The sequence below is a fragment of the Numenius arquata genome, chromosome 3, assembly GCF_964106895.1.
Source record: "Numenius arquata chromosome 3, bNumArq3.hap1.1, whole genome shotgun sequence".
Classification (NCBI taxonomy): domain Eukaryota; kingdom Metazoa; phylum Chordata; class Aves; order Charadriiformes; family Scolopacidae; genus Numenius; species Numenius arquata.
Genome location: NC_133578.1, coordinates 607,576 through 627,691, shown reverse-complemented (window position 1 = coordinate 627,691; position 20,116 = coordinate 607,576). Strand labels below are relative to the sequence as shown.

At 41.4% G+C, this 20,116-nt stretch overlaps 1 protein-coding gene across 1 annotated transcript in view; it reads right to left on the bottom strand.

The window, feature by feature from the left end:
- CCDC148 (coiled-coil domain containing 148) overlaps nucleotides 1-20,116 on the bottom strand; it is a 57,893-nt gene that overhangs the window by 28,808 nt on the left and 8,969 nt on the right. Inside the window, exons 3-9 of the mRNA XM_074145731.1 lie at nucleotides 19,145-19,248; nucleotides 18,457-18,539; nucleotides 18,122-18,285; nucleotides 17,768-17,863; nucleotides 17,495-17,676; nucleotides 9,468-9,606; nucleotides 6,827-7,033 (exon numbers count right to left, since the gene is read on the bottom strand). Of these exons, the coding sequence (XP_074001832.1) occupies nucleotides 6,827-7,033; nucleotides 9,468-9,606; nucleotides 17,495-17,676; nucleotides 17,768-17,863; nucleotides 18,122-18,285; nucleotides 18,457-18,539; nucleotides 19,145-19,248 (975 nt within the window). The remainder of the gene's footprint in view (nucleotides 1-6,826; nucleotides 7,034-9,467; nucleotides 9,607-17,494; nucleotides 17,677-17,767; nucleotides 17,864-18,121; nucleotides 18,286-18,456; nucleotides 18,540-19,144; nucleotides 19,249-20,116) is intronic.

Here is a 20,116-nt window from a genome sequence, read left to right as displayed (position 1 = left end):
CTCAGCTAAGAGCATCCTGCTGCTGACAGACTACCACGAGACCTGAGAGACGGCCAGTATTGGAGCATTTGGCAATGGGATCATCAAGAAATAATACACTTGCAAGTTTCCCTGTTAATCTCAGAAGAGAACCTCAGAAAGCCAATCCAAGCTCCCATCCCCAGTAGGAGTTTGACTGGCACTCTAGAGCAGCTCGTGCTCCGCAGGCTACCTCTAAGAGATCTGCAAGAAATAATACAGAAAAGCAAGGCTACTGGCACCAGGATTCATTTTGTTACATTAAAAAAAAAAATAAAATAAAATCCATATCCACCTTGGGAAAAATTTTAATTTGAAAATCAGGAAGTAACTGTTTTGATCATTTACAGAACTGTAGACATTTTCTTCAGCTATAAGAGTGTTTAAATCTGAAAAAGGGATGGGAGAGAAAAGCATTTGAGCATAATTCTTAGCCGTAACCTGAAGAGTAAAAAGATCCATTGCTTTCAGCTGGGAAACTTAGTCCCAGGGGCTGGGATTGGTGGCGATAAAACTCCTGATCCAACGCAGGAGGGGTTGGAGCTCCCTGGAGCTGAAGGCACATCACAACATCTTTGCTCGAGACAGCGTGTGAACAGTTTAGTTTTCACAGCTTGTCCTTGTACTTCCCCTCCTGTCAGTCAGTGTTATTCAGAACGTCTTTCTCTTCTTGACAATGGGAGTGTCAACACTTTATTAACATGTTTAAATATTATGTAGGCTTAAATATTCACACACACATAACCTTAAGCAAGCCACACTCCTATTTACAACTACTTAGCTAAACTTGCTGTCCTTTCATACACAGTACCATCTCCTCTAGTTCCTTCTGCAGTCGGATGAAGAGTTCCTTTGATCCTTTACTACTTTTGCAAAATTTTGGTGCAAATTATTTTGCTTGCCTGAGGTGCCACTTTCCTAGCTGAAGAAAGAAGGTAATTCTCCTAAGAAAATAAGGTTAGCGTGAGCTGCCTGCCCGGCCAGCTCTCCATCCTCAAGTAATTTTGGGCATCACTGGACAATTTCAACTAAATTTGAGAGATAAGTGTGTGTCTCAAACGTACTTACCGTACAAGCTTTGGTCAACCTCACAGGCAGGAAAATGAGCAGGACGGGGCCCAGGCTGGGGCCCCACGTGCTCCTCTGACCGGCTGAAGTTTTGGGGTGCAGTGGGTTGTGTAAATGGACCTCAGAGCGGACAAGCCTGAGAGACATGGTCTCTTCCCATGCAGGGTACCCTCACAGCCCGTCACCAACCCCCTGCCACTGGTGCCCAGCATATAGGATTAAGCGTGCAGAAGAGTGACAAGAATCACACGCTGCCTCCCGTAACTTCTCTGGGGCGCGTGGCTCTGTGTGTGCTCCTGGTCCTTCCCAAATCCGTCACGGCTCAATAACGGAGAAAGCGTTTTCAAATGCGTATGTTGCCTCATACAGCACAAATTCTCATCGCAATGCTGGAGCAAACCACAAAGGCGGTTTAAACCAATGCACTTTCCTCGCAGCTGCAGCAGTGCGGGGCCCGGGGCTCGCCGGTACCTCAACCTTTGTGTGATGCCCATGGCTCGCAGTCAGCGTGCACCGCCTCGCACGGCCATCACACTTACAGTGTGTGCTGGGCAACTGAAACACAACTAATTCACCTGAAATAGAAAGAGTGTGCGGTTATGAATTACGCTGCAAACACAGTTTATGAAACAGGCAATAGCTAAAACCTGAACTTCTGTTTCTCTCGGATTAGTATTTTCTAAACCCCTCTGAAACACAACATAAGGATCTGGTTAACATAATGAGAATCTGGTTATTCTGCTAATTACTTTTTATTAATTAGCAAAGAAGGAAAATTAGTTTTTCATTTGTAGCTTAAACATAGAGAATGTCTGCTCTTTACACACTTCATAAATCGGTTTATCAGCTCCCACTGTTGTGTGTGTACTGAACGAGAGTGAAGTTAGAAGAACATTTCTGCCTTTTTATGGTGGCCTTACAGCAGCATCCCCACCAGAGAGCTGCGAGCTGCACCAGGAGGTAAGGAAAACAGTTGGGATCGTAACACCTTAAATCTGCCGTGTCCTCACATTGTGAGATGTCAGTAGGAGGTTGATCGATTCAGAAATAACATCACCGTGTGATAGAACACATGTGGTACAGGAAAACAGAGGGAGAGAAGGAGGGGTGAAAGGAGAAGCAAGAAAAATTTGCAGAGACAGTCTCTGCGTGGGCTTCACGCTCACTGTGTCTGAGCTTTTCCTGACCCCAAAGCCACATAATTCATCACTGCGGTGCTGACCTCAAACTAATAAACCCAGGTTTGTTAGCTCTGGACTAAAAACTACTACTGAGTCAGAGTGGGCTCATCCTCGGTGAATTTTAAAATCTTAGATATTTGTTCACATCTACTCTAGATAAATACTGTAACATTCTACAACTCTGAAGTTCCCCACATACTTCCTGAATGAGTATCTGTATTTAAAATTTAGGCTATGAAAACTTCCTCGTATTTCTCACATCCAAAAAATGAATGGGTCAACTCAGTGGTGAATAGACAATGGTTCTGAAAAAGAAGACTCTTCTTTTAAATATTCCACTACTTAAATATTTATTTTTAATAGTTTCCTGCAAAATGATCAGATTATAGTTAAAGGACTAGATTTGATACCTATCGAGACTTTTTTTTTTTTTACATTCAGTTGTAACATTTCCATGTTGACCTCCTATGGCAGTTAAATCATTCCCATCAGTGACTTGACTATACACTGAACAAGGAGATACAACTTTTTTCCCCTGAGTTTACTGACACGTCCTTTCTTCTCATTATACAGGAGGGGAATCTGCAACATGCTTTATATGGCTGGCAATATCCCAGTTAATTCTACCTAACTCTCTTCTTTCTGAAATTCATTTATCTTAGTTTCTGCCAGGATAAGGAATGCAAGAGTTGCTCTCCAAAAATGCACAATGTGTTACATGAGATTTTAGCACTGGAGTGGGAATTAATCCTGGAACACAAAAAGAGAAGGAGAAAGGATTTAAAGGCAGGCAGGCACACAGCTTTACGCTAAGGGAGGGAAAGCCCACCCTGTGCGTCACACAGGAGAGTCGATGACCTTTTCTCTACTGTTGTAGGTTTTCCTTGAGTGTCTTTTCAAATTTGTTTTATATGAAGATGGAAAGTACTGGATTATGACTATTTTAAGATAAATTCAATAGAAAAATAATGTTTTGAACACATGCAGATACCTTGACTGAATTTCTAGATGTATTACAGCAAGCACTTCAGCCCTTCAAGCACCAAGTGTGAAGCAGCACCCTACTGACCCTCTGAAAAGATGGCACTCCCGCTTCAGTACTTCACTACCTTGTGACACCGAAGAATTTGCTTCTCTGCATTGCTTAGAAAGAGGAACTTTACACAGACAGAGACTTTTTTTACACAGCACCTGCTTCAGGACCCCAAAGCGGTTATACCCACACGGTGTAAGGCTAACCACTTCTGAGTGACTCTGGGTCATTCACCTAAAGTGTAACCCCCCGTGGGTTGGGTTTGCCTGTTTTCCCACGGCAAAGGCGGCTGTTGAAGATATGTACCAGAAATGTCTCTTCTGGAAGAACGTGCAGTATATCCTCAGTAGTATTACCCATTTCACACTTTATTTCATTCAGATTACCATACGGCCCCCGTGATTTATTTCACCTGAGCTTCTCGAGTTGTTTCAAAATTCCTCCTCTGAGACTCTGATTTCTGTTAAGGACACACATTGATCTTCTGTGAGACGGAACATGGAATAAGAATTTCAAAGTCCTTTTCCCAAGTAAGAACTGCTATAAAACATTCATTTAACTTCTCTGCTGCTTTACTTTTTAATTGTTATCTCCTCTTGTCAGCCACAAGGCCTAGAGTGTCACTGATGGCGTAGTTGTTCCTAGTGCATTTAAAACAGTTTTAGATAAATAAATTCTTTAGTCTGTTTGCTATGCCTTTGGTTTGTTGTTGACAGATAAAAGTACTATATAAAAGTTAGGTAATATCATGTGGTTATTTCAGTGATAAAAAAAAACGCATAGCCTGCTACATATGAATATTTTCTTTGTCTTTTGCATTGCTCAATCTGTACTACAGTTAGGAACAAACTGATTTTCACACACAGAGAAAGAAAAACCTTGCAAACTCAAAGCAGCATAGAAATTTACAGAAAGATATCCCTTTTAAATGAAGTAAAACAGGCTAAATGGTTTATTGACTGGAAGTTAAATGAAAGGTGCCATTCAGAGTCTAGACTTCTCCCACTCTATCATTAACAGCTTCTTAAACGTTCCCTTTTGATTTTAATATATTTCTGCATACTCTGTCTGCAAAATGGATCTAACAATCCTTTGCATTTCTAAAACTGCTTACATATCTTACAGTGTGTGTGTGTCATAACTTTATTTTACAGCTGGTGTAAATAGGCATATAAATGCTGTGACTTCCTCTGCAACCTGCTGGTGTTAGGCAGGAGATCTGTATCTCACATTCAGGATACAAACTCTTCACAAGCACACCTAACGTTTACTGTACAGCTAAAGCATTAGAGCAACTACATTTTCCCTCTGGCAAAGCGATACGAGTAAGAATTCCTTACGCTAAACTTACTGAAATGTAAACAGTTAAGTCAACTAATGGCCAAAAAGCGGGAGAAGAGCCCCAGTCTCCTATTTCCAGCTCTACACTCATTCCCTTGGAGACAGATTCACGTTCAACCCCATCTCATGGCTCCTCGTGAGGATGGGTTTATCTGTGTAAATTCACTCACTAGACTGCTGGTTACCCGATAGCTGCCAACAGCCGCTTTCTCCAGCACAGCAGCCAGACAGAGAAGTCTGTAAAATTAACTCAAACTGGGAAAAGTACAAGTTTTCAAATGCATATGCCCATCAAATCCAAACAAAACCCATGGATAGGTTCAGAACAGTTTCTTTGAAAACCAGCTAGCTCCTTGCTCAATTTCAACTTCCGTCCCCTAGCCCTTTCAGCTGCGGAGCTGATCAAAACAAAGTCACTGTGATATCCTTCTTTAATGAAAAAAAAAAATGTACCTTTTTCATGCCTCTTTTCTGGGAAACAGGTGAATTGCTATTGATCAAACGTCCAACATTCTAGCAAAGTCACCTTTGAAAGCAACCCTTGAAAAGTGAAGGCCTAATAAGTTTAAATTTCAAACAGCTCCAGGTTACTGCAAACAGGAGGTCAGAATCCAAAAACTTTCAGCCAATGCTCAGTGCATCAGTGAGAATCTTAAGCTACACGAAGACAACACAAGTTCTCCAACACTCGCTCATTATTTTTTGAGGGGAAGGAAAAAAGAAAAAGAAGAAAAAAAGACTGACTTATAAATTCCCGGTTCTGGAATAAATGACCCTTCCACCTCCAATTGTGCAGATGAGACACACGCAGCAGTTCCAGAAAGGGAAGCCTCGGGGGAAGAAGCCACCAAAGCAACCCAAACCCCACACCAACTCGGGAGAACGGCTCTTCCCCCACTGGGCTGCAGGGAATCCTGCCACGGGAGTCTGAATGGAGCACTCCGCACCATGTCAAGCCCAGACAGTTTCCAGCCCTAAAGTGTTTAGATTCAAACCTTCTTATGACAGACGGCTCCAGGAACAGGAGGCAGCAGGGTTTCGTGTATTATTACTATAGCGAAAAACCAGCATCAAAAATCTTAATCACAGTACAGGTTTTACTGTGTTTTCCTACTTGTAGAAAACAAAAATCAAGCGTTTAGTATTTTGCTGAAAAGTAAGGGTTCTACAGAGATAATGTTGGTAGAGAACACTCCACCATGTCTGCTTTCAGACGTTCATGTCTGTGCGAGTGAAAAATCAGAGAGCAGTTTAAACAAATCTTAACATGCCTGTCTTGCCCAGAAACGTGGTTCCCCTTACACATGCCTTAGGCATCAACATCGTAACGCTCTCCTCTTGTGTCCGGGCTCCTCCCACTTTATTCTATTCTCTTACCAAAAAACCCCCAGGTATTTTTATCTTTTTTCACCTCTTAACACAGTAAATCACCTTTCAGAACATTGCGAAACCTCCATAACAAGGGCAAACAAGTTACAGGATCCATTTTTTCAGGTCTTAGAAAGCATTCTTAAAAATAAACAGAAGAGAGTCATAGAATGGGTTGGGTTGGAAGGGACCTTAAAGCCCATCCGGTGCCACCCCCTGCCCTGGGCAGGGACACCTCCCACCAGAGCAGGTTGCTCCAAGCCCCCTCCAACCTGGCCTTGAGCCCCTTCAGGGATGGGGCAGCCACAGCTTCTCCGGGAAATCATTTCTCTGAAAACAGACCAGTATTAATCTAAAAATCCAGTGGTAGTGATGATGAATGGAACATTTTGCTTCCACTTCTGAGGATTCTAATGTTAAAAGTAATTATAAAGTAAGCCTCATACAGTGTATCTTCTCTGCCATGGGGACAAGGCTGGGAGAGTTGGGGGGGTTCAGCCTGGAGAAGAGAAGGCTCCAGGGAGACATTAAAGCCCCTTCCAGTTCCGAAAGGGGCTACGAGAAAGCTGGGGAGGGACTCTGGATCAGGGAGCATCTTCAAAACCATTTACAAGTCAAGCTGCACAAACACGCTGATCTCTGCCAAAAGATTACAGTTTGCTTTTTGTCCCCTACCTGCTCAAAACAACTCTGGCAGGCCAGTAAGAACAGGATTATGACAACTAGCTTCAGTTAGTTTTTCTTCACTTTAACACTGTAACTTCATTTGACCACTGAAAGCCAGATTTGGATGTGTTATGTTTATAACTGAACCTACCTTTGCTTTCAGCTCAGCACAAACCTCCTGTTGCTGTTCCCTGGCACTGGCCAGCACGGCTTCTGTCTCGTGAGCAGCAGAGGCTTCCGCAGCAGCCGTCACTGCCTTCAGTAAAAAGGCTTTCCTGGCCTGAGCCCAATTTAATATCAAGACTCTGCGCTGATTCCTGATGAAATTGTAACGATCCCAAGCTTTCTCATGAACAACCTAAAATAAGTAAAGCATTTCAGAAAGGTTTAAAAACTATGTGTTAGTAAAATAAAGCAATTCTAGACATTTTTGCAAACCTGAAATGTAATCGGTTTAGTTATATCACCAATATCCCTATGGAATCCACAGTTCGGGGCCCAGAAGTGTTCTCTCAGGTGCCAGGTAGGCGGCAGCCCCCCCGTGTCGGTGGCCAGTGACACCACTCCAGACTGTCACTGTTTGCCTCATGGCAATTCCGTATTCTGACGTCCCACTGCTCCTTTCTGAACTACGCTTTTGCAATACAAATACATTAAACGCACAAATGCAATGGTTCCTTCCTGCCCTACAGTACATAGAATGCACGTATATCTCCGAATGTCTCACTTCAGAGATATTGAGCACTTCTAGCAAGATGAGTAGCAAATTGTAGCAAACTATGATCTATCAAGAAACAGAACACCGATTAATGCAATTGTACAAATGCAGAACAGGTGAGAATTAGCTTCACTTTTTCATCCCTAACAGGGAATCTGGAAACAGATTTTCAGCTTGCCAAGCAGCATACTGCCACCACCAGTGTCACCACCTAACAGAAATGGTGAGTGCTTAAGCTTAAATACACCTTCTTTGGCCTTATTCAGTGAGGTTCCTGAGGACATTGAAGCTTCAAGACTTTGACAGAAGTGGTAATAAGGCTGCATGGACTGAGGCAGGAGAGCCGAGGACCTGTCTTATAGCCCCAAAAATACAAGTTACAGGGATGAAGGAGATTCTGGAGACGGCTGTCTGGTCACAAGTGTCAGGAGGACCACTCCTGATGCTAATTTCTAGGCTTTTGGCAGGGGACAGGGGAGTACTGACTCATCTGGTGCCCGGCTCACAGGGATTCCATCAGCTCATAGGTGGGTGAAGATAAAGTGGTACCGCCACCTCTGGAGCACCTCTTTGGTGAAATGCACAAGGCCACCACCCCAGAAGTTCACACGGACTGCTGGTGCCACAACTGAGGCGAGCCTTGCTAGCAAGCACCTAAAGCTGGGAAACCCATAAGCAAGAAGCAGGATGGAGAGTTTGCACTTCTGAAACCAGACCTCTCTGATGAGCTGCTACTGGACCAAGCACTCAGTGCTTGTCACTGAGCCATCCTTCTTCAGGGGGAAGAAGGTTCTAAGTTTAGTATTCTAACACAAACGTTTTAAGAATAGATTCTTAGTCCTGCTTTTACATTTCTGTTTTTGTCATGCTAATACACATACTAAGAGATATCAATCCAATGCAGAATTATGATTTTTCATTGAAAATTTAAAAATTCTAAATTTAACCTTCAAAGAATTAGGGAGACCCATCAATAGTCAGGAGATGTAGTGACAGGACAAGGGGTAATGGTTTTAAATTGGAAGAGGGGAGATTTAGATTAGATATTAGGAGGAAATGCTTTACCGTGAGGGTGGTGAAGCACTGGAACAGGTTGCCCAGGGAAGTTGTGGCTGCCCCATCCCTGGTTGTGGATGCCCCATCCCTGGAAGTGTTTAAGGCCAGGCTGGATGGGGCTTTGAGCAACCTGCTCTAGTGGAGGTGTCCCTGCCCAAGGCAGGGGGGTTGGAACTCGATGATCTTTAAGGTCCCTTCCAACTCTAACCATTCTATGATTCTATGAATAATGGCTATGCTTAAATTATAGCTACATTGTACAAAGCATGTAATTATTTAGCCTAGTTCTCACAGGCAAAACTTCTGAAATCCACAAGAACTTTATTTTTGGTGAAACTACACTAATTATCAGTATCACTTCACTGTCACTCCTTTGCACCAGACACTCCTCAAACACAAGGAAGTAGATGGTCTAAAAATACATGCAGAGATAAAAAAGGCTCCTACTTTACTTATGACATCCTGAAGTGTTCTGGCCTTGAAATGGATTTCTCTATTAGCTGCTATGTGCTTATTCACTGTGGAGTGTAAAAGGAATCAGCAATCAATTTGAAAGGCATTATGCATATAAAAATAGCCTCTCCCTGAGAGCAGGAGATAACTTTCTGCTCTTCCTGCTATATATGTGTCACAGAGCAATTAAAATAACTATTCCTAGACAGTGCCACAATGCTATACATCCTCATAAAAAACACAAATACCAAGAGAAGCAGAATAGCATGACATAACTATAAAAGTGTAGAGCAAAAGCCATGCTAACAAACCAACGCTGTGAATTTGGCTGCAGGAGTACGTGGGACTATCAAAGCTCCACAGGGCTTATTCTGGAGAAGTGATAGGTTTTCAAGTTCGTGCATTTTGAAGACAGGGACATTCCTTCTTCATTGTGCAGAATAAAATTTGTAATTAAGAAACTTTAAAATAAAAGACTTTGATAAACATTCTTTAATACAAATGTTCACTACATCATTTCTGTAAGAATTTCTATAATTGATCTAATATTTAAAACAACACTGACCAGATCATGCCGAGACTTGTGAGGAAGGTATCTCTGTAGCACATCCAGGTACAAAGTCCTCCTCCTCTGAAGATTGCTTGGATACTGATTGATAACAGTCTGAAAAACCCACTGGTCTTCTTCCTTCCAGTCAATGCTCCTATGGAAATGCAAAACAATCAGGCCAGTACAATTTAACATTTGAAAGGAGGAGTTCGGTTCTAGTTTATTTTTAAACGCCTAACCTTTCCATGGGCTCACAATCCTGAACCTGTAACCTGGACGTTGGATCACAGCTGAGAAATCTAGATTTACTTTAATGAAACAAAGCAAACCTATCTTGCTTTTCTAATATGACCATTTATTGTGCCATCACTCGAGTGAATTGTTCCTTTCCTAACCTGGCTTTTTATTGGGGAGTGATACCGTGTTTCTCAAATATGTTACACCAACGAATAGTCACACCACAGGAAAACACAACACAGGAAGATGATCAATCTCTACCACTGAGCACTACATAAAATGATCAAAATGAAATGAATGAAGTGATAATACCTGTACATAGCTAAATGAGGAACTCGTTTAAAAACAAAGTTCTGACAGCCATAGCTCATCCGCAAGGCATAAGATTCCCAATTGTTTAAAACAAGAGGTGTAGCAGTCAGTATGCAGTCATGTATTTCAGAAAATTAGAATAGAAGTAGCAGAAAACTAAAACAGAGCTCCCCAGGTTTGGATTTAGTAGATTAGATTTTACCCTCAGCCTGAACTCTTGGCCTTGAAGGGATTAACGTCAGGCTTTTATTGTCAGCATTAGAGTAAGAGCAGCAACACTGAGTCAGACCAAAAGGTCTCTCTATCCCAGTGACCTGTTTTCAACAGTGACTAAAAGCCCAGGGAAAATTAAAGGAAGACAATCCTATGGCTCTGCCCTGCCCCCCCACCCCCCCAAATTCCTGCAGCCCCCAACCATCTGCAGCTCGCTGGCCTCCTGAGCCAGCAGTGGTGCCTTGGGTATTTAATAGCACTGCACCCACTGGGATGCTAGAACAACTTCATCCTTACACGGGCAGAAATATCAGGTATTTTAAAAAAGAGGATTTTTTGTGAGATGCTCATATGCAATTAATATTAAGCTAGATTTTTCAATATGATCAGCACTATCTCTAAAGAGAGGGCAGTGAACGCAAGTATTAAGAAAAGACTATGTTATCCAGTTTAAAACAACATTTCCTCAAAAAACATTGTACAGTAAAACCACGGTGTATTATCACCGTTGTACGACATTCTGGGGCACTGAAGGAGGAAACAAGACAATATCCCTTTTAGTTTTAAGAAATGGAAAGCTTCACCTATAGACATATCTCAAGAATGCCAAGACACCATATCCCATTTCAACAAACGGTTTTTGCAGTAATATCCTGCCAGGGAAGGGAACCCAATCTCTCGATGACGTGCTTTTCACCTCTTTTCCTCTCTCCCGGCACTTTCTGCTGTTCCACGCTTTGTGAAGTCGGCACAAATCTGGACAGGGTTCCACTTATCTTCACCTATCTAAAGACATTTATTTTACAGCTTTCTCCAGGCAGACTAATGGACTTTATTTTTACCCTTATGGTCTTAAAAGGGATTTAACCTTCACCCATCTTTCTGGAGACAGCCCGTGAGCAAAGTTCTTTCCTCCCCACTTCAATTCTTCACCCTCTGACTTTCATGAAACAGAAACAACTCTTCGCTTACTATAGCATTTTCAGCACAGTCATTATTCCAGGATCTGAATGGTGGCAATTTAATGATAACCAGATATGAGGAAACATTAAAATCACTATTCCCTAATAAAGAACTCCATGTTTCTTGCACTCTTTGTGTACTGTTTCTTTATTCTGTTTTCCTTTGAATAAATGTTGAAAGTTGCTCTTGTCTTTTATGCGGACAGCATCACACTGAAGATGGCCGGGTAAGGAGAAATCCCGTCCTACCTCATCCAATAACCAGTAACATCATCACAGCCACGAGTGCTACAAACACATCAAAACAGAGAGCCTTGTGGTAATAATGTAATAATGTTTGTATTGCGTACAGAGGGATTCCAGTCAGGAAAGCGATTTTTGCAGGAAAACATGAAGCACTAATTCTTAGCTGGCCCCTTGTGATAGTGCTTTTGGGTAGCTTATCTGTTCGTCAACGGGGTAAAGGGAAAGCGACACATAGAAAAATTAAACTTGAAAAAAGACTGAAGTGTCCACAGGTAGCAGTACCACCTCACAGGACAAAGAGCACACGCTGACACTTTAGTCTTTGCTTTTCCACGCAAGAGAGAGGTTCACAATCTGCATTTGTGGACAGCTCTAGAATAATTCACAAAACACGGCCAATAAAAACCAGAATTCAGCAGCAACTGACGCCAAGGAGCCAATTCACAGTTAGCGGTGCCAGAGGTGGTGAGCGGGGCACACAGAATCACAGAATGGTTTGGGTGGGAAGGGACCTTAAAGCCCACCCAGTGCCACCCCCCAGTGTCTGTCCCCTGGGCAGGGACACCTCCCACCAGACCAGGTTGCTCCAAGCCCCGTCCAGCCTGGCCTTGAACCCCTCCAGGGATGGGGCAGCCACAGCTTCTCTGGGCACATCCAGCATCGCCAAGTCATACCTCCTCCCGCAGCCCATCCACCTCCCCGCTGACCCCAGACCTGCAGCACGTGCTGTTGGGGATGGCTCACAGCACGGCAGTGCAGGCTCACACAGAGCAGCTCCCCACCACCAGGGCAGATACAGATTTAGGACCAGGAATAATACAGGAATAATCCTGACTTGGAGACTCATTAGTAGGCTAAAATGAATACAGTTGTGGAATGGAACAGCTTTCCTTCTACAGTCTTACATGAGATAGATATCTACTACTCATACTTTCCACCCATTTTCCTTTCTCTCCTTATAAACTGTGTGAAATATCCAACAAACTATTTCCAGGACCCAGCTGTTTGCCATTAAATCCAGCCATCATGAAAAGAAGCAGAGGTAGGAGCGTTCGAATTGGGGGAGAGAAAAGATCTAGCTCCTGTAAAAAGTTTATTTGCAGTGACAGACAACTACCAAGCAAATGCTGGAGAGAACATAAAAAGTGAAATTACATTAGCAAAAGCAGAATAACAATGAAAGTGTTTCTCTATAGGTGATTGCTTCAATTTCCCATGACAGACAATGAATAGAGATGTCTGACCTAAGTATTTTCCACACACTCAGTCTAAAGAAGGAACAGTGCCCCGGAAAGTGAAATGGGGCTAAGAATCCTTCCAAGAGGGAAGGGTTGCAGTAATATCTTATAAGCTTCAAGCTGCAGGTCTGGGACAGCAGACACAGCTCTCCAAAGACAGGAGTCCCTGAGCTTTGACACAGAGGTGGGATTGGAAAGATGTGCTATTTCTGCAACATTCACTGCCGCTAAGAAAAATGTCTTGCAACTGATCCTCAGAAATTAATAGTTTTAAACTCCTCCCTTTTCTCTACAGGGAGCTTTTCTATGAAATCAGTTCATTTATTAATTTTAGAATCTCTGTGTCATAATAACTTGATATTCTGAGGTATGGGCTTTCTGAAGAGTAACTTTAATGAACAAATTAATTATTCTTTGCTATGATTTAGACCTCTTTCACTGCCACTGCTCCTGCTGAGCTAAGTGAGTACAATAATATTTTTCTTAAGATAACACCTCGCATTCTTTCCTGCTCCAGTATTTTATTTGTTTGTTTACTAGAAGAACTATCATAAAAACCCTGCTAGCCTTTACTCAGAGGGAGTACCAGCCATCCTAAAAGAGTGTTAACTAGTTTATGGGTTGGATTTTCAGCTACCTCTGATAATTTCTGAAAGAAATCAGTAATCCTCTCCTGTGAGCCCTGATATGCCTCAGTATGGTGCCATCCGACGATGTTATTTTAGTGACAGTGACAAGACAGTTCTAAGAGCTGAGATTCTCTTTTGCAACACTCTACCTTAGATGTTTCTGGCCATACAGGTTGGAGAACAACTACAGGGCTTCTGTCTACCAGAAGAGTAAAGCAGAGCAAGATCCATCTTACACCCTGAGCTTGGGAGCAGGGAAAACCCCAGACCGCTGTGGTCCGAAGCCAGCCTGGTGATCTGCTCTGCCTCCAGCACATGGGCCGATGCACCAGCTTTTGCCTCCTGTGTCTCCCATCTCTCCCGAGGTTCCCTCCGGCTCGTATACTCCCCTCATGGCCAGCTAACAACGGATCTCTGCACTACTCGGGAACAAGATGGAGAATTGAAGGCTTGTGGAAGATCCTCTGGGGACAATCAGCTATAGCTAGAGCCACAAGTGGTTTATTGTACGCAGGGACAAACTGACTGCCAGTATCTTGGTTTGTCACCTGTGCCAAAATTTGTCAGCTGGGCTGAGATTTTGTCAGCTGCTCAAAGGCAAATAGCCAAATAAAGGAAAAAAAAAAAACAAACCACAGCATGATCCAGCCCAGTGTATTCATAGCCATTAAATGCATGGAGAATGTCAAAATATCCTGCCTGATGGAATTCAAGATGTCATCTCACTTAAACTTTTGTAAAATTCCAGAAAGGCAGATCTCATCTAAAACAAGTTTGAAAAGTGCCAACATGTTTTTCATTAATATTTAAGCTAGTATCAGGCTTCTTCAGTGTCAAGATATTGACAAACTTTTACAAGGCTGAATGCATGACCCAAATTTCAAATGGAGTGCTTGCTTTTCTTATATGTACCATTCTACTAGAAAACAGTACAATCTTTATTTTGTTTCAGAACTGAAACACAGCAATTGTCTCATGTTCAACAACCCTGAGGCAGCTGCTTCCTTTGAAACAGATTTACCCAGCATTAATCCCTGGCTTTACACACTCTAGAGAATACAAACAAGTCAGAAGGGAAGCCACCCTCTCCACCCGGTAACCCCCCACAGAGCCTTTGCCATAGCGATGTATACTTTATGGGCTGCTCCCTCCTTGAGCCTGCAGACAGACAGACAATAACCACCGAGTGAGACGCTAACCTCCCCGACCATTAATTATGTCAGTGCCAATTGTCCTACCAGAAACATCCTGTTAATGGGCCTGAAAAGAGGAACTGAGGTTACTTGACTTAGTCCTAATACCCCATTCATTTGAAAGGATGCTGCAGAGGATACAGTGCTGAACATGCAACACTCCATTCATCCGCCGGTTATTTAAATAATTCAGACATCCTTGGAAATTGTGGTAAAATACAATAGTGCTTGAGAATCATCAGCTATAACAAACACATCAATTCAAAGTCCACAATTTGTGGGATAACTCAGGACCTGGGTATTTCCCAAACACAAACATTTGTGTTCTAGCAGCAGTGAGAGAAGTGAATTTAGATTACTAAACGTTATAATCCTATATTATGCTTGGAAAAAAATCCAAATTCTTCTTCAGTTTCTAAAAGCAATAAACACTGTAACATGCATTCTAGCAGGACTGAAAAGCACACAGAGAATATAGCAAACCAGAACATTATTTTGATTTTTCTTCCTTGAAAATTCTATGCACATTTTCCAAGTTTTCCGTTGCAGACATTCTGAACAGTGAAACAGCGAGAGGTGTGATACCAGAGGACAAGCATTAACTGAAGGTTTCTTTACTGTACATTCAAGCATATGATGAGAGAGGAAGAATTACAGAGAAATAATCCTCAGATGAAGGGACTAAGTTATCATGTTATCATATAAACATATTGTTCCAATGAGCAACTTCTCAAATTACAAAAATGGGGAAAAAATGCATTGCAGGAGAATGTTTGGTATCTTTGGGTGTAGAGCAATGACAATAACTGCAAAGGTTTCATTAAGGCTGTATTAATCAGTAGAGCACAGCAGATACATACCAAGGTCACAAATCTATGTCACTCAGGTTTTGACAGTATTATCTGTGTTAGCTGGATCCTAGTTAGCTTGATGAATTATAGAATACTTAAATCACAAGGCTGTATCTTTGCAAACTCAAAATATTTTCCTGCAAATTAGCCAATGTACATGTAAGAAGTGACAAAGAGTGCTGTGTCTTTTATAAAACCCAGATCTTGGAAGTAAGCAATTCTACAAGAATGAATTCTTGCTCTTTTTATCAACAACACATTTTTAATGTTGTGGATAAAGTCACAGAAACATAAATGAGCAATACATTGAAGATTTGGAGACCACAAGGCAAACAAAAAAAAAAAAAAAAAAAAAAGACGACCAAGATCTAGCTTTAAATAAAAGGCCTAAGGTAACTGCTAATGGTTCATTTATGAGTCATGCGTTCCCAGCTAACAGTACTGGCATACGCTGTTCCAAACTGGGCAACCTGTGCTGTGCAACCTGCCCTTCCCACCCACCAGCAGGTCGCTGCCAGTGCCACCACTGGCACTTCCTCCAGCTAGAGCCCTTCCCTTTTTCCATCTAGGAACCACTACTCAATTCCTTCAAACTACCACATGTTTGCACACCTACAACCGAATTGTTTTTCCTTACAAATATGGGATTTTATCTTTACATCTTGATGTTACTCACTTATCAGGACAAAATTAGCCAGCTCAAGACCAAAACCTGGCATATGATCAATGAAAGTACCATGGCAGATTTTTCACCCGTTTTCATGGATTCTGTTGTCTGTGTGGCTGTTTGTCTATTATTCAGCAGCACACATGCTGTGTGAATCAAGGGATTTAAAGTTATGAATTTTCACCAAATTTGTGTTGATCATAAACTTTTACACAATTTTAATTAAAACCACTAGGAAGACTTTGTACATATTTAATGATTTAGTATTTGTCACAGATTTTCTCACAGAGATTATTAAAACTTCTTCTGTAACAGCAACTGTGACAAAATATCAGACAGCAGCAAAGGAACTGCTGTAAATTTGCCACTTGCTGCTTAATGAATGCTATAAATATAAGATCAGAACAATTGTTAATAAGTATCATGTTATAACAGCTAGGACATTACAGCAAAAAAAATACAGGTTTCAGGTACCAGAAGGACAATCTACGGAATATCTGTCAATTTATACAAAAGATAAGTAGATTATAACATCACTTTCTATGCGATCCAACATCTGAAGCCTGTTTCAGCACCCCCAAACTATTTCAGCAGCAGTGGCAGAGGATTTAAGTGCTGCACTGTAGGCATACCTAGAAAAAGAGGGAGATTTAGAAGCAGCCTGTGGTTGTTTTACCAAAGGAACTTAGGGACTTTCCTGGTCTCCCCGGTTTCTTCTGCCCAGGCTTCCAGTAATTCCTATTCTCAGTCTTCTTAAAGCCTGATGCCATCCTAAGGGATGTCAGTAGATGGCAAAAAGAAGCCAAGGCTGGTCCAGTATCTGCAACTCATATCTCCTGGAGTCGAGTCAACCTCAGCAGAAAAGCTAAGCTTCCTACTATTAATATACAGGTGTGTTACATTTCTAGATCATTGTGAGTATTTATGTTCTTTCTGAACTTGTTCATTTACAGAAAAATCTTTCCTCCTTTCAGTTATTCTGAATCAGACCTACATACATTTTTTACATTTCTTTGTGATGAGAATTACTGCAGTGCTCCAAAATTTGTTAAAAGGGTGGACCTATTTATCTGCTTTATAGATAAGTATGTTCTAAATCTCTCGTGGAAAGACTACTTTTCTGACATAAATTTGATAGTGTAATTACCACACAGAAAGAATCATTTCTATTCATACAAAAGCATGTAAAGAAGACATTTGACGCACACCAGATTGTTGGTTCTTTAATCCACAAAACATTTTGGTTATTATTTGAGATGAGAGCATTTGAAAGGACTGTGCAACGCTCTCCGCTGCAGTTACCGAGTGTTTAATCCCAGAGCACTGGGCACTGCGTCACCATTCCCTGCCCTGCATAGACCAGAACCAGCTCCCACGGGAAAGGCAAGAGGATCTTGCCTCTGTAGATCCTCTGTAGGATCTAGAGATTACAAAATACATTATAGTTAGTTATTTTATACCCAACAAAAGCAATCCAGAAAGAGATGTCGTTACCTATATAAAACTTTTAACTGATGATCAATCTCCTGCAGCTTAGACCAGTACCCACTCGCGAGCTTTCGGTATTCATTGATCACTAAGGTCTTCAAATCAGGATAGGGGCATTCCAGAGACAGTAGTGCTGCAGGAACTTCAAGGAAAAGTCCGTTTTTCTCTTCAAAAGAATGTACTAAAGCCTGTGATGAAAAAATGCTATTCAGCAGACTACTCTGCATTATACTTTCTCTCTCAAAAAATTGCGGGTTAAACTTATAAAGAAAAGCTTACTTTTGTTTTATAGTCTTGAAGCTCTCTTTCCAAAGTCAGACTTTCAAGGATAAGGAATTCCAAAATTGCCTTCTGTTGCTTCTTCACAAGTTTGATCTATTATATGAAATATGTTACTGTTATTTCTTTATCTTGTAATATGAAAGCTCTTACTTAGAAACAAAGAGCCTGATTTCCAGTTCTACGCTGCAGTGCTTCTACAGCTTTTAGTGACGCAGATCTGCACTACAGCGAGTACAGAGGTTACTGGATACTCTGAAGGTGAGTTATATTCTCCAAGTATTACATAAAAATAAATGAAAATGCTAAAAATACAGTTATAATAAATTGTAAAAATAAAGTTAAAATACCAACCTGCTGTAACATCTCAACTGGATTGAACTTAGATTTCAGACAAGATTCTTCTGAGAGGGAACACTGCATTTCAGACAGCCTGACCTTCAAATTCTCTTTAAGTTGCCAGATAGGAACTACAGTATTTTTTTGGTATGTATCCCGCTCCTTTGATAGTTTATGCTCTAGATCCAAATGAAACATAAAGCTTTCTCAAACACACAAAATATTACACAGCACTGTGCTTTCTAAATCTAAACCTCTCAAAACAGGGATTTAAAAACTAAAAAAAAAAAAAAAAAAAAAGATAATTTTGACTATAATAAACAATCAAGAAATTAATAAAAAATCCTTACCCAAGTCCCTCATATCCAAAAAAAAATTGTGTTTATGGCTTTCTTCATCAAGAAAAGTCTTTATTTCTGCTTCTGCTTTTTGCCTGGAAGATGAGTTTTATGGGAGCTTTAATTTCTCATTTATTAAGTTTTCAAGAATGATAAATCTCAAATACTCTAATAATTAAGGAAAAAGAGGGATTCTTTGCCTGGGAAGGTATGAATTGCAGGACTTGGACATGACAGTGGTACGGAAGCCACCCTCCTCTGAGCAAAAAAACTTCTTATGATCTGCTGTATATACAATATGGAAGCTCATAGACAAGGCCAGTATTAATAGTCCCTGTTGTAAGCGGGAACTGAAAATGCATATCTAGAGACAGACTCTGAAGGAATTAAAAAGTATCTCAAAATGTCTGATACTCCTACAAATACATGCTCTTCAGATGTTGATAGGTCAACTAAACCGCTATATGATCATCATGGAGAGGAACATGCAGAACAACTTCTACTCCGTTCTCCCCTCCCTTTACGTGTTCTCTTCGTGGCTACAGACCCGTTCAAGGCAGCTCACAAACTCTCCTGCCCTGCACAAAAAGTTACCCCCAGTTCAGAGATTTTCATCTCCTCTTAGTGTCTGGTACACCAGAATCCCTGTCTGCTGAAGTATTTCTTTAACAATGGCTAATTAAGATTCCTCAGCTCTTACCTGTTCTCACTCAGTCTTTTATGCTCTTGCCACCACACTCGCTGGTGCTGTTTCAGCAGCATTTGCTCCTTGTTAATTTTTGAAACTTGCTCTGTTTTTTCAATCTGCAGGAAAAATTAAAGCTTGTAAGTATTTTGAATCTGTTCAATAACTTTATCAAATGCCTTCCTACGGAAACTTTTAACTACAGAACGGCAAACCTAAAAGCTTTTTTCAAAATGTTTTTTTTCTAAAGAATAACGGGTTCAAATGTAACCAATTTTCATGAAAAAAATTTATTCCATTCAAATCACAATTAAATGAGAGGAGAAAGTGAAAAAATGCAGTCCATTTTCTTCTTTCCCATTCCTATTTCCCAGGAGGTGAAGGAAGGAAGACAAGCAGGAGAACTTTCTTACAGGTGGAAGATGAAAGAGTGAAAGTGTGTCTTTCAAGAAAAAGAATTTCAAAAATTGATTACCAAAAAAGAGTGCTTTTTCAAAATCTATCCAATTGAAGAGGCTCTGAAACTGTCCGAGAGCTTCACAAAAAAATAGCTTCCAACTTCAGATAAAGTAGAAATACGTGCTTTTAGATAGATGGAGTTACAGCTTAAACTAGAGGCAAAGCCATCAGGGGAAGGCTGATGAAGCGGCAGCCGGGTGACTGGCCAACCATCCAGGAAGGAAGACGATCGGAAGCAGCAGTGGCTGCCAGAAGCCCCCGAGACAAGTCAGTCGTCTCTCGTCCTCCTGCCACCAGGACAGTCTTCTGGCCTCTCAATGGATACTCATGACAAAGCAGCATTTCAGTTCAGAATGGGCTCCTTTCCTGCCGAGCCACCACATTCCCTCTGTAACACCAGACCTCCTCCCTGCCCCAGCCAACTTCTTCTGCCTGCAAACCCCACTCTGATTCCAGAGGCTCCCACAATTCACACACACACCCTTTTTTTCCTCCCCAGACCTTCCTTCACACAGGTACAGTTTCTAC